Raw genomic sequence first — 14340 nt, 5'->3', positions numbered from 1 at the left:
AAAAAGTGTGAAGGGCACTCCTTCACCTGTTTAGCCCACCAAGAGCTCAAGGCCTCAATTACATATTTTCTTATGTACTTTCTTTTTGCTTCTCACCACGTCAGATGACAAATTAGACATAAGTGTTCTTAGACTAAGGGCTTGTCTTCACTACATGGGTAAAGTCGACCTATGTTACACTACTCCAGCTATGTGAATAAGGTTCCACCCTTGTGCTATTGGAGTGTATGGCAATACTTGAATATTAACAACGTATTTTTTTTAAATTAAAAAGATACATAATTGAATGTATTCAACAACAGCCTTGGAAAAGACATTATGTCTGGTTCCTCAACTGTTCTGCCAAGTAAAGAAAAATTCCAGCAGCAGGCAACAACATCAGAGAAGATGGAAAATTCTAGGAAGGACACAGAACTCATGCAATCTCATTGGCCCCGTCCAATGGGTAGTATAAACAGATTCTAGAATGAGTTATAACCAGCCAGAGACAGAAACAGACAGTGTAAATTTTAATAAAAAGCAGTCACTTTTCAGAACAGAACTACATTTAAGTAACATATTCAAGAGAAATATTTTGGGAACGTTTTTCAAGACTTTTTTAGGCATTAGGAACAATTTTAATCTTGCAAAATTTCATGAAATTGTAAATGTTATCTTGAGGAATTCACATTGAACTTTCTTTTATATGGCGATATTGGTTTTTATCGAAATAACACGAGCAGACTTCAACAAGTTTTTTAAAATGGTAAGGGTCCAATTTGTTTGCCAGCTTTAAACCGCTGTGTAGCTTTTGAAGGCTGGATAGCCTGCAGAAATCTCAGGTTATTTATGTTAGGAAACCTTGTGACGTCCCAGCCCCTTATACGTGAGCAGCAAGATACACCTCTACCCAGATATAATGCGACCCGATATAACACGAATTCAAATAGAATGCAGTAAAGCAGTGCTCCGGGGGGGGGCGGGGCTGCACACTTTGGTGGATCAAAGCAAGTTCGATATAACACGGTTTCACCTATAACGCAGTAAGATTTTTTGGCTCCCGAGAACAGCGTTATATCGGGGTAGAGGTGTAATGAGATTGACATCACATCGGGGTGAAAGTAATATTAAATTCTTATCGGTACGGGGGGCCGACTCCGGGCCTCCGGAAGGGGTGGGGCCTCGGGTGGAAAGGGCATGGCTGGGGGTCAGCCTCCCGCAGCCACCCCATCTATGCTGCCTGGCCTGCACCGCCCGGGGCTCCGGCGGTAATTTAAAAGGGCCCAGGGCTCTGGCCGCTGCTGCAGTAGCGGCAGCCGGGAGGGGCCTTTTTAAATCGCCAGCCCCGGGGCACCTTCCCCTTTTGCCCCCCGCAGTTGGTAGTACCTGTCGGAGAGTCCTTTGCCACAGCAGCGGTTTAACATCGGCTGGGTACGGGCTGGTACCGGCTTCTTACCGGTATGCCGTACCGGCCCACTTTCACCCCTACATCACCTATATCTCTTTATCAGCAAGCTTTCAGTCTTCTCATTTTGTTGTAGCCAGATTATGAAGCTTTCCTGATTTTCAAATCAGCCATAAATTCCAGGAGGAAGAGAAACTAAGATCACTTACTTTAGGTGGCCTGTGCTTTTTGTCCTCTGCAAAGTCTTCATCCTCTGAATCAGATGCCTGGCGGAATTGCAGTGTTCCTGTGTTGATGTAAAATCCCCCATATTTGGTTGTCAGAGATGCAGGAACCAATTCATCATACTGGGCAGGAAATAGAAGAGTCGGGTAATTAACCAACATCTATCACCTTATTAATAGGAAACAATTCACTTACTTAAATACAGTCTCTGAACATGAGGTATTAAACGCAAACACCTTACATAACTTGCTAGATTTCAAATCATAAACATACCAATGCTGCTGAAAAGTTATTTGTCAAGGCTGTGGAGTGCTAGTGTCACAGTACCAATCCACTGCTTTTGAAGCAAACTAATAAAAATTCATATTTGGGAGAAGGCTAGGGTCACCACACTGTTGATAACACACTATCCATGGAGTGGAAGCAGTGGCACACCAAAAAACACCACCTGTTAGGAGATGTAATAACAGTGGTCCATCTAGCTCAATAGTCTGTCACTGACAGTGTCTATTACACTGCTCTACAGCCAAAATGCTTCTGAAATAAATGTAGTCAAACTTTACTAATTCTGGGTCACTGAGAACGAAAATGATGCTTAAAATTGTTGATTGGCTCTAGTTTTCAAGATATGCTATTGGGTCAGTATATACGACCCTTGACTTGGGAATGGCGGAGGATAAGTGAGTTATAAAGGGAAAGGATCTCAATTTAAACCAGAAATGACTAAAATACATCTTTGACTGGATCTATGAATAAATCTATGACTGGGTTTGGACAGTACTTGCTTTTTAGGCAAAACAATGAATGATGCAATCTGAAGCTGGCATTGCGTCATACATGATATGAATTGCATCATGTTATTCCTAGAAGTCATGGATGATGCAATCATAACGAAGTTACATCACTCCGCTGAACAAATTGCCCTATATCAGCTCTAGAAGTCATACAGTGTCGTGCTCTCTTATTTGTCAGTGTTTGATTTTGCAAAGGGACACATTTCTGTTTCGCCAAAGTGAGCAGAGATGCCTCGTACTTGTGTGAACAGTGCAGATAACTTCTGCTATGTTTGTGGTGAAGTGACTTTTGCATCACCTTTATTTTGGCTGCAAAATTGGAGATCAGGACAAGAGGTGGGCCCCCCCACATATGCTGCAACACTTGTGCAACAAATCTTCGCCAGTGGTTGAACAGGAAAAGGAAATCTATGCCTTTTGCAGTGCCAATGATTTGGAGAGAGCCAACAGATCATACCAGCAATTGTTACTTCTGCATGGTGACTCCAGTTGGGAAAGGTGTGTCAAAGAAGAAAAAGTGGACTGTGCATTATCCAAACATTCCATCAGCTATACTCCCAGTACCCCACGGAGAAGGACTGCCAGTTCCTGATGCACCCCAGAATCATTCTCCTCACTTGAGTCAGACGAGGAAGAGGAAGAGGATGAAACTTCTGGTCCTGAACCATCAGTGTCACAGGACCCACATTTTCTCCCATCCTCCTCCTCTGAACCACTCCTCATAACACAAGGTGAACTGAATGACCTTGTCAGGGATTTGGAACTACCCAAGAGTAAGGTAGAGCTGTTGGGTTCCAGACTACAGCAGTGGAATCTCCTGGCATGTTCCGTGACCGTCAAAAGGATCTTGTCCCATTCTTCTTCATGGAAGGTGATCTTGTAGCCTGCAACAACATCAATGGTGTGATGGCAGCCCTCAACATCGTTCACGATCCAGGTGAGTGGAGACTGTTCATTGATTTATCGAAGACGAGTCTTAAAGCTGTTTTCCTGCAGAATAGCAATGTTTTGCCATCAATTCCAGTTGGTCATGCAGTCTAGATGAAGGAAACCTATGACAACATGAAACAACTTTTGAGGTGCATAAACTATGACCAACATCAGTGGCAGCTTTGTGGCGATTTGAAGGTTGTTGCTCTCTTGCTTGGTCTGCAGACTGGATACACAAAGTACTGCTGTTTTCTCTGCGAATGGGATAGTCGTGCAAGATATTCCCACTACATCAAGAAAGATTGGCCACTCCGACAGTCACTGGAGCCTGGGAGGAAAAGTGTTCAGCATCCACCCCTTGTTGAATCAAGGAAGATTTTGTTACCACCCTTACACATCAAGCTGGGTCTGATGAAGAACTTTGTCAAGGCCATTGACAAAACACAAGCAGCTTTCAAGTACCTCTGTGGAAAATTTCCAAGGTTAAGTGAAGCTAAGATAAAAGGAAGGTGTCTTTGTTGGTCCTCAGATTCGTTAACTTCTTTGAGATGATGCATTTGACCATGCACTGCGTGGCAAGGAAAAGACGGCATGGAAAGCCTTCCAGTTAGTGGCAATAAATTTTCTCGGAAACAACAAGGCAGACAACTACAGGTTGTTGGTGGAAAACCTCCTCAAGACATACAAAAGCCTTGGTTGCAACATGTCACTAAAGATACATTTTTTGCACTCTCATTTAGATTTTTTTCCACCAAACTGCGGAGCAGTGAGCGACGAGCACTGCGAGCGATTTCACCAGGACATTGCAACAATGGAGAAACGCTATCAGGGCAAATGGAGCCCATCAATGCTTGCAGACTATTGCTGGACAGTGACAAGAGATGCTCTATTTAATGAATACAAGGGACAAGCCAAGAAGCGCCGAGTAGACACTGAATAGGACTAAACTATGTACATAATAGTTTTTTGCCTTTTGTTTCATAATAAATTTTATTTATATAACCCTTTTGCTGATTTTTAAAGTGTTACATAAACAGGACAGGTGAAATATTATCATATAAAGCAACCAAACACATGAAAAGACCTAGGTTTACAATTTATGATTAAATAGGGTGACCAGATCAGAGAGGTGAAATATCAGGGGGTGGGGGGGTGGGGAGGGAAGGGGGCGGAGCCAAAAAATAAAAAAGCCGGTAGGGAGAAAAAAAAAAAGCACGAACAAGCGGGAAGCGCCTAGGCTGGTGCCGGTAAACAGCGGCCGCCGGGTCCCGGGATGCAACAACCCCTGCTCGGAGCCCGATGCCGCGGAGATGGGCACGGACAGGGGGAGCACCCCCGCCAAGTCCCTGCGCGGAGACCGTCCTGGGCTGGCCGCGGGCGCGCCAGCGTGTGGCAGCCCCTTCCCTGGCAGGCTTCAGCTCCCCGTGGGCCCGGGAGTGCAGAGCTGTAGCTACCTTCGCGCCACTGGGCTACACCCCGCTGGAGAAGCGGGACCTTGCCGCTGCCCCCAGGCCGGGACTCGCCCAAGCATCACGGGACGGGATCGCCTCACCTAGGGTCGCACACCCAGCCAGGCATGCACTGCTCCCCCCGCCCCACCCCCCGGAGGCAGACAGACTCTAATTATCCCCAGCACCGCGGCGGAGGCGCAGCCCGACCGGCCCTTCCAGCTGCTACTCCGCCTCTCCCTCGCCGCGTGTCAGGCAGAGGCATCTGCCTGGCACCCAGCGCCAACTACACCCCTCCGGGGCCGGAGCGCACGTGGCGGAGGTGAAGCCCCTAGGAACCAGAGTCCCCACGCAGACAGCTGCTGCCCCCCCACCCATGGGCGCGTAGGGAGCCGGTTCCCCAGGCTGGACCCGGGGCTGCCCCCCTGCAGGTACCCCCCGCCCTCCTGCCTGCGATTGGGCCAGGGCCAGGCCGGACTCACCCCGCTGTCCCCGGGCCTCCTCCCTCCAGCGCTTGCCTGGGAGGGAGGAGGAATGCGGCGTGCTTCGGAAAGAGGCGGGGATTTGGGGAGGGATCCAATGGGGCAGTTGAGGGGGTGGGGCCAGGCCGAGGATTTGGGGAGCTATCCAATGGGGGAAGAAGGGGGCGGAGTTGGGGCGAGGGAGGGGGCACGAGCCAGAGCGGAGGGCAAAAATTGCTTGTTTGTCCAGTGTCCCGACCAAACATTGGTCGGGACGCGGGACAAACGAGCAAATATCAGGACGTCTGGTCACCCTATGATTAAAACACTACTATCTACACAATATACATAGACATAAAATGTAAAAACTTAAATATCTTAGAAACAGTAGCCAATCAGTTGTTTTAATTGTCATATTTGAATACAGCACATCAAAATACATAATAAATAGCACATTTTATCTCTGAAGCAGACGAGTTCTCAAAAATTGTAGATCAGTGTTACCAGAAGGTTCAGATGACGGTACATGAAACCATGTAGCAGACAGTTACTGAATAATCACCCAAAGGTCAACATAGAATATTTCTTCACAACTCCATCAGTTACTGGGTGACTTACATGCTGCAGTATGCAGGTTTAATATTTAATATACCTGGATTTTTTTCAAAATCCTACTAAGATCTTGGCCTCACCAAGATCCACTAGCCACAGACTCCACAGATTTATTGTAAGTTGAATAAAAATATCTCCATTTATCAATTTTTAATGTGTTTGCATTTCAATTTCACAGAATTCACCCTTATTTTTCTAGTATGAGAAAGAATGCCCAATTTACCTTCTCTATACCATTCATTTTTTTTTTGCATGCCACTAACATGATCCTCTCTCAATTTATCTTTAAATGGTCCTTATCTTTCCATGCCTCTAATTATTTTCATCACCTCTTCCTAGACCCTTTATTTGTGATATATATTTTGAGATAAGGTGACTAGATAGAACAGAACATTGCAAGTAAAGGGGGGTCCATGAATTTACGTACAAGCTTTATAATATTTATAATCAATTTATGTAGGGGTTTTATAATATATTCAGTGTTACAATATTTTCAGTATTATACTTTTAATATTTTATTTGCTTTTTTTGAACCTCTGCTCAATGTAGCGTTGGTATCATTGCAGACAGCTCAGTGAAACACAGGATGTCTTCTTGTGTAATTTCACTTAATTAGAACTCAGCAGGGTCTCTGAATAATTCATATAATTACTTCCACCGTGCTTTACTTTGTCAACATTAAATACCATCTACCATCATGTTGCCCATTCAACTGGCATCTGAAATGCCTCACTATCTTCTCAAGTAGCCTACAGAATGGTCATCTGCAAAAGTTACCACCTTACCATTCCTAGCTCATGAATGTGTCACATACCACCAATGGTAGCATAAAACACTATACCACCTCAAAATTAACCTTATGCACTATAATCATCTAAATGTAGGACTGTAAGGAACCTTGAGGAGTCAAGTCCAGCTCCCTGAGCTGAGGCAGGACCAAGTACACCCAGACCATCCTTGACAGGCCATGTTGGTAACTATAGATTTATTCCTACTCTGTTTACCCTCACTCAGTCAATTTCTTGTAGATATTTTGCTAGCAGTGTACGTTCAAGAAGGCTCTGAACACAGAGTAGCAGCAGTCTTGTTGATTCACTCAGGAACAACATTCCACAGAATGTCATGAAAGAAGTGCTTGCAAGAGGACTGGAAGAGTGGGGCATTGAGCGCAGCATCAAATAATATAACAATATATGGAGATATACCTATCTCACAGAACGGGAAGGGACCCTGAAAGGTCATCGAGTCCAGCCCCCTGCCTTCACTAGCAGGGCCAAGTACTGATTTTTGCTCCAGATCCCTAAGTGGCCCCCTCAAGGATTGAACTCACAACCCTGGGTTTAGCAGGCCAATGCTCAAACCACTGAGCTATCCAGGACAATGAAAATGAGACAAACATCTTAAGATTGATGAAGCGGAAGAGGGAGTGAAGGGATGAAATGGTCAGCTTGAGGGGTGAGAAATAAGATTCTGGTGACAGCATTTTTTATGGGGAATGGTCAAAGAATGGGAAATCTATACAACACCTGTGACTAGGAGTCCAGAGAGAAGACATTTACAATACCTACAAGAAAAGATTACAAGAACTATCACAACTGCAGTGTATGGATAGAGACAAATGGATTATTGAACTATTTTGAAAGAACAAGAGACAGCATTTGGATGTGCCTTAGCAGTATGAGGCATAGGAGATGGAAAAATCAAAGGTGACCTCAAAGATACAGGCCTAAGCAACAGGGAGATTGGTGCTTGTCAAATATGAAAGAAATGGAGAAAGTGGTGGCTCTCAAGAAAGAAAAGGAATTGCTCTTTGGCTAGGTCAGCTTGAGCTGAGACACACCAATAAGAGGAAATGTTGGGGACAGGCCAAGATCCAGAATTGAACAGATGGAGCAAACAAGTGAACGTGAGTCACTGGGACAGAGATGGCAACTGAAGATATGAGCATATGAGATCACTTAATGAAAGGATATAAGATGAGGAGGGGAAAAAAAATCAAGAACAGAACAATGAAGGATGAATAAATAGTAATAATATCAATTTGTTCCTCCTTGTTCCTAATGCAAAGAAGCTGAATGATTTCTTTGAAATGTCCTAATCCTCTTTATTTGCTGTTAGGCTAGGGGAAAAATTCTTATCACAGGACCATAGAAGCTAAAACTTCAGATATGGCTGTCTGATGAGAAAGATTAAGAGCAACTAGCAAAATACTTAAAAAAAAAAAAAAAAAAAAAAAAAGCCGTTAATTTTTAAGTACATCAGAAGCAGGAAGCCTGCCAAAAATCAGTGGGGCCACTGGACAATCAAGATGCTAAAGAAGCACTCAAGGAAGACAAGGCCATTGCAGAGAAGCTACATGAATTCTTTGTATCAATCTTCACTGCAGAGGATGTGAGGGAGATTCCCACACCTGAGCCATTCTTTTTAGGGAGGAAATAGGAGGCCCTGTCCCAGATTGAGCTATCAGTAGCAGTGGTTTTGTAACAAAATTGATAAACTGAACAGTAATAAATCACCAGGACTTCATGGTATTCACTCAAGAGTTCTGAAGGAACTCAAATATGAAATTGCAGAACTACTACTGTGGTATGCAACCTTTTGCTTAAGTCAGCATGTATCACATGACAGGAGGATAGCTAACGTGACACCAAAATTTTAAAAATGCTCCAAAGGCGATCCTGGCAATTACAGGCTGCTAAGTTTAAATTCAGTACCAGGCAAATTGGTTAAAACTATAGTAAAGAACAGAATTATTATATAGATGAACATGATTTGTTGGGGAAGAGTCAACACAGCTCTTGTAAAGGGAAATCATGCCTCACCAATCTATTAGAATTCTTTGTGGGGGTGAACAAACATGTGGACAAGGGTGATCCAGAGGATATAGTGTACCTGGACTTTCAGAAAGCCTCTGACAAGATCCCTCATCAAAGGCTCTTAAGCAAAGAAATGAATTATGAGATAAGAGGGAAGGTCCTCTCGTGGATCAGTTACTGGTTGAAAAGACAAGAAACAAAGGGTAGGAATACATGGTCCATTTTCTAAATGGAAAGAGGTAAATAGCAGGGTCCCCCAAGGATCAATACTGGAACCAGTGAGGTTCAACATATTCATAAATTATTTGGAAAAGGGTAAACAGTAGGGTGGCAAAGTTTGCAGATGATACAAAATTACTCAAGATAATTAAGTCCAAAGAAGACTGAGAAGAGTTGCAAAGAGATCTCACAAAACTGAGCGACAGAGCAACAATTTGGGAGATGAAATTCAATGTTGATAAATGCAAAGTAATGCACATTGTATGTATAGTTGAGATTGTGTTTTCCAAAATGATGGGAGTATAAATCAGCTGTTACCACTCAAGAAAGATCTTGGAGTCATAGAGGATAGTTCTCTGAAAATATCTACTCAATGTACAGCAGCAATCAAAAAAGCAATGTTAGGAACCATTAGGAAAGGGATAGATAAGACAGAAAATATAATGCCACTATATAAATCCATGGTATGCCCACATCTTGAATACTGTGTGTAGTTCTGGTTGCCCCATCTCAAAAAAGATGCATTAGAATTGGAAAAAGTACAGAGATGGCAACAAAAATTATTAGGGCTATGGAACAGCTTCCATACGCAGAAAGATTAATAAGATTGGGACTGTTCAGTTTAGAAGAGAGATGGCTAGTAGGAGGGACACGATAGAGGTCTATAAAATCATAAATGGTGTGGAGGAAGTATTATTTACCCCTTCACATAACACACAAATCAGCGGTCAACCAATGAAATTAATAGGCAGCAGGTTTAAAACAAACAAAAGGAAATACTTCGCACAGTCAACCTGTAGAAACTCATTGCCAGGGAATGTTTTGAATGCCTAAAGTATAACTGGGTTCAAAAAAGAATTATGTAAGTTCATGGAGGATAGGTCCATTAATGGTTATTACCCAAGATGATCAGGGACACAACCCTATGCTCTGTGTGTCCCCAAACCTCTAACTACTAGAAACAGGGACTGGACAAGAAGGGATGGATCACTAGGTATATTGCCCTGTTCTGTTCACTTCCTCTGAAGCATCTGGCACCAGCCACAGTCAAAAGACAACATACTGGGCTTGATGGATCACTGGTTTGACCCAGTGTGGCCAGCCTTAAGAAAGGTTGTCCCTCTCTTGGGTTGCGGACTCATTCTCAAAAGTTAAAAATGAAATCAATTGCTGTTATGACTGTCTAAAGGCAGTTCTTTAGACAATCATACACTCTAGTCATTTTGTTTTGGACTATTGTGGAAGGGCTCCTTACTTTTGTTCTTATGTTTAGCATGTCTGAATCTCAGTCAGAAATATTTAGGTTTGTCTCTTTATGTAAGAGAACTACCATAGTCTCAATTCTAATGCAGCCTAAATAAAAATTCAAATACCTAAATATTATGGATGTCCATTTGGTTTTGAAATCTAGATCTGGTCATAGGTAGTAACACTAATTCAGCCTTTTACTAATACTACCATTTGTTGTGTCCACAAATATTTTACTTGTATCCCTCACTCCAGCTTCAAGCCAGTAGAAAAAAGACTGACAGGGCAGAAACATTCACACTGAATTATACAGTCACATCTGTGTTAAGTCCTGGAGATGGTTTGGTGTATATATAGACACAGGGGCTTGTTTTTGTTAAGCTCATTGTGGAAAATCCATGTTCTTCCACTACAGTGCTGTAGGACAATGAGAACACATTTCCATCAACCACAACTTATCCTGAGATGCAGGTGGGCTTAGTGGTTAAAAGGTTTTATTAAACATGCACATGAAATGTCATTTGTTGTAAGCTTGATAATATTCAGGTGTAACTACAGAGTTAACCACTGATATAGCACATTCTCCTTTACCTCCTCTCTCAATATCTGTAATTTTTGTCAGTCTTAGACCTACTTCACAATCATTAGCCCACTGTATGGAGTCAAGAAATTGAAACCATGTGACTGGTAGTTGCCATAGCCTGGTAATCTGGCAGCTTCAAGTACGTAGATCGGATTGTTCTGCAGTTATAGCTCTAAAGATCCAGAAATATTTACTTTTCAGGTTTGCTGCCCCTAAGGATAAGTTTTCAAAAATAATGGCCAGGATTGTCTTTCAGTACCAATATGAACTCCAACAAAGCACTTTCTAGCTTTTCAAAAAGAGATCCCCTCCTTGGAAAGTAAGGAAGACTTCAGTCACAGTGGTAGTTATGTCCATCATGAAACACGTGTCCACAAATCTGCCTGTCTTGATCTCCTTAACTCAGACTGTCTCACCCCCAGCTCAATTTCTTCAGTATGTTCCAAATAGGGCACAATCACTGCCTTTCATGCAACTGTAAGATCTCAAAAACTGAAGTTGCATTTAGCAACTGAATAAGTGACGTTAAGCAAGGTGACAAACTTCTGGATCTCATTTTTCATTTTACAGAAGTGAGAGCTTTTTTATGGACAAATTGCCATTTTCTTCTTCCACACATTTCACATGCAGAGCTGTCACATACATGTAACAGTTAGAAGAGGACTACTCTTTTCAGAAAGATGCATGCATTTGGCAAGTTACAAAAAAAAAAAATCTCATATTAAATTAATGATATTTAGATTTCCATGAATTGTGAAAGTGTTAAGTTTTTCATATTGATTTAACATACTCTTCTGCACCACATATTTTAAGATTACTTGGCTCAGGGCCATCAGTACTGCCTTCTGGTGATTCAGGATTTTATTTTTATTTGGTTTTATTTTTATTTTTAAATCCAAGGAACTCAGGGTGATTTGACGTTTTCCAGACATTTCTCTTTGTAAAAAAAGTCAACCAAGTTGGTGTGTAATTTTTTTTAAATACAGATGTTTAGTTTGGAAATTAATATTTGGCACTATGTGAAGCTACCTGGCCCTGACAGCACCAAAGGCTTCAGTTCAGCAAGGTACTTAAACACATGGCTAACTTTAAGCACCTCACGTGTCCCATCAAAGTCAATGGGATTGCTCACGTGCTTGAAGTTAGATACCTGCTTAAGTACCTTGCTGAATGTAGGCCTACAATCGCAATTATTATATTGGTAGCAAACAAGTAGTACAGAGGCCCTTTCCCTTCTAAAAGGGAATCAAATTACACTTTATAGAAATAGCAAATAATCAAATTGTTGTTTATTTTACTACAAAGCCTACTCAAGCTTGCTTGGCAAAAACAACTGCCTTTGAACTATCTGACTGTAGTTTTCAATATAGCTTTATTCTTCATCTTAAACTAACTGTCCATGACATTTGCCAGGTTCTAGAAGCTACTATACCACCTACTTTCTCTCTTTCTCCCCCCCACCCCCCCCGCCCAAGCAGGACAGAGAGAGAGAGGTTACTTACTAGTAACTGTTCAAGACACACCTTTGTGCATTCACACTTATAGGATATAGCACTCCTGGCATCGAGGTACAGATGTGCCCTGAAAAGCTGTGTCTATTGAGGAGTGGCCAAGAGAGCTTGTGTGAGGGTAACAGTGCACTTTTTTAGGCCTTGTCTACACCACAGAATTGTGTCAACAAAAGTTATGCTGCTCCAATTAAAGTGCTTTAATTAAACCACTCTTGCATGTCTGCACTATAATCCTTGTGTCTGGCGGCAGAGCACATCCACACTAGCAGCTTTTGCACCGACAGAGAGCAGTGCACTTTGGGAAGCTATCCCACTATGCAACTAAATTATAAATTAATGGAGATATCCCATCTCCTAGAACTGGAAGGGACCTTGAAAGGTCATCGAGTCCAGCCCCCTGCCTTCATTAGCAGGACCAAGTACTGATTTTGCCCCAGATCCCTAAGTGGCCTCCTGGAGGATTGAACTCACAACCCTGGGTTTAGTAGGCCAATGCTCAAACCACTGAGCTATCCCTCCCCCCCCCAACTGGCCCCAGGATACTTTGGGAAGGGTTTGCAATGACTCCTGGGGCAAATAACAGTGTCACATGATGCAGGTTTCTCAAGCCCATCATTCCATGGGCATCCTACTAGATCGCCAGCTGCTTTTCAACTGATGGATGCGGGGGGGAGAGAAAGAGAGCACACGTGTCAGGGGGGAGACAGTGTATGTATTGGGGAAGCATGTGAGAGACTGTATGTGGGGAGTGTATATGTGAGAGACAATGTATGTTGGGGGAGAGTGAGTCGGCAAGCTGTCTTTTAGTTCAGACAGCAGCCCGAGCAACCAATCCTGGGGGAGAGGGACACCCCCCACCACATCAGTCCCCAGCTCTGCTCAGCAGCCTCTTCCCCTAACACCATCCCACCACCTGCCCACTCGGCCTGACAGCTGATTTCACATTAATGGTTCTGTGATTCCCTTCGAGTTCTCCCACAGACTCCTAAGATACCAGGAGCTGCATCCTCATCAGCTCTGAGAGCTCTCCACCCTGAGGAATGTCAAAGTTTCCCAGAGTTTTGAAAAGGGAGGGGCACAGTGAGCAGAGTGGTCACAGTGGACATTGTGGGATACTGGGGGAGGCCAGTTATGTTGACATAATGAACGGGAGAATCTACACTGATGCTTTGTCACTTTAACTTTGCTACAAAAAGATGTATGCCTCTCGGCGAGGTGGTTTTATTTTGTTTGCAAAACAGCAGAGTTTTGCCATCAAAAGAAGCTTTGTGGTATGTACACCTCCACTGTTTTGTCAGCAAAAGCTACCTTTTACCAACAAAACTGTGTAGTGTGGACAAGGCCTTACATACAGTGGACAACATCTCCCAACTGCAAAATCCTATGTTATGTAGAGCTCAGATGTACAGGGGAAGGTGGAGAGGTACTGTGAACACAGAGGAAACTCTAGGAACAAGAGCTACTGGTAAGTAACCTCTTTCTCTTTGAGGGCCTCTGAGTATTCTAATTTGCAGGAGATTATCAAACAGTGCTCTACCAGAAGTAGATCAGGCAAGGAGTTCTTCGCTAAATGTGCACTGTAGCACTGCGTTCCCAAACTATGTATCAGAGCATAATGCTAAATCCAAGGATCAGTGTCTGGTGAAAGTGTGCATTGAACTCCAAGTTGCTGCTCTGCAAATCACTGACATAGTGGGTCTTGCAAAATGGGTCTTTAAATCAAGGGGTACTGGTTTCCTAACTGACCTGTAGCAATGTTCTATGCACCACCTAGACCAATATGAAAGTCTATTTGGTAATGGGTTCTATCTGGCATTTCTCCCCAAATGCTACAAATAGCCCATTAGTATTTTCTAAAGAGCTCTTTTTTTTTTTAAACCTGAAAAGAAAGAGTGCCCTCACTACATCTACAGTATGCAGACAAGTTTCTTAAGTGGGAATGGGATTGTGGAGAAATACATTGAGGTAGGTGGAAATTTGCGACCACCTTATGCATGAAGCTGGAATGGGGCATCACAATGACCTTGTCTTTGTGCACTAGTATATGGATAAGTGGCCATCAGAGCACTGATCTCATGCTTCTAGAAGGGGTAATACCTATCAGGAAGG

General features: G+C 43.0%; 1 protein-coding gene across 4 annotated transcripts in view; it reads right to left on the bottom strand.

Moving 5' to 3' along the window:
* UBN2 (ubinuclein 2) overlaps positions 1-14340 on the bottom strand; it is a 109183-nt gene that overhangs the window by 74855 nt on the left and 19988 nt on the right. For all 4 annotated transcript variants that reach the window (XM_054030128.1, XM_054030159.1, XM_054030150.1 and 1 more), the window contains exon 4: positions 1594-1731. In XM_054030128.1, coding sequence (XP_053886103.1) covers positions 1594-1731 — 138 coding nt within the window. The remainder of the gene's footprint in view (positions 1-1593; positions 1732-14340) is intronic.

The sequence above is a fragment of the Malaclemys terrapin genome, chromosome 1 (genome assembly GCF_027887155.1).
Source record: "Malaclemys terrapin pileata isolate rMalTer1 chromosome 1, rMalTer1.hap1, whole genome shotgun sequence".
Lineage (NCBI taxonomy): Eukaryota > Metazoa > Chordata > Testudines > Emydidae > Malaclemys > Malaclemys terrapin.
This window is presented reverse-complemented; position numbering and strand designations above follow the sequence as displayed.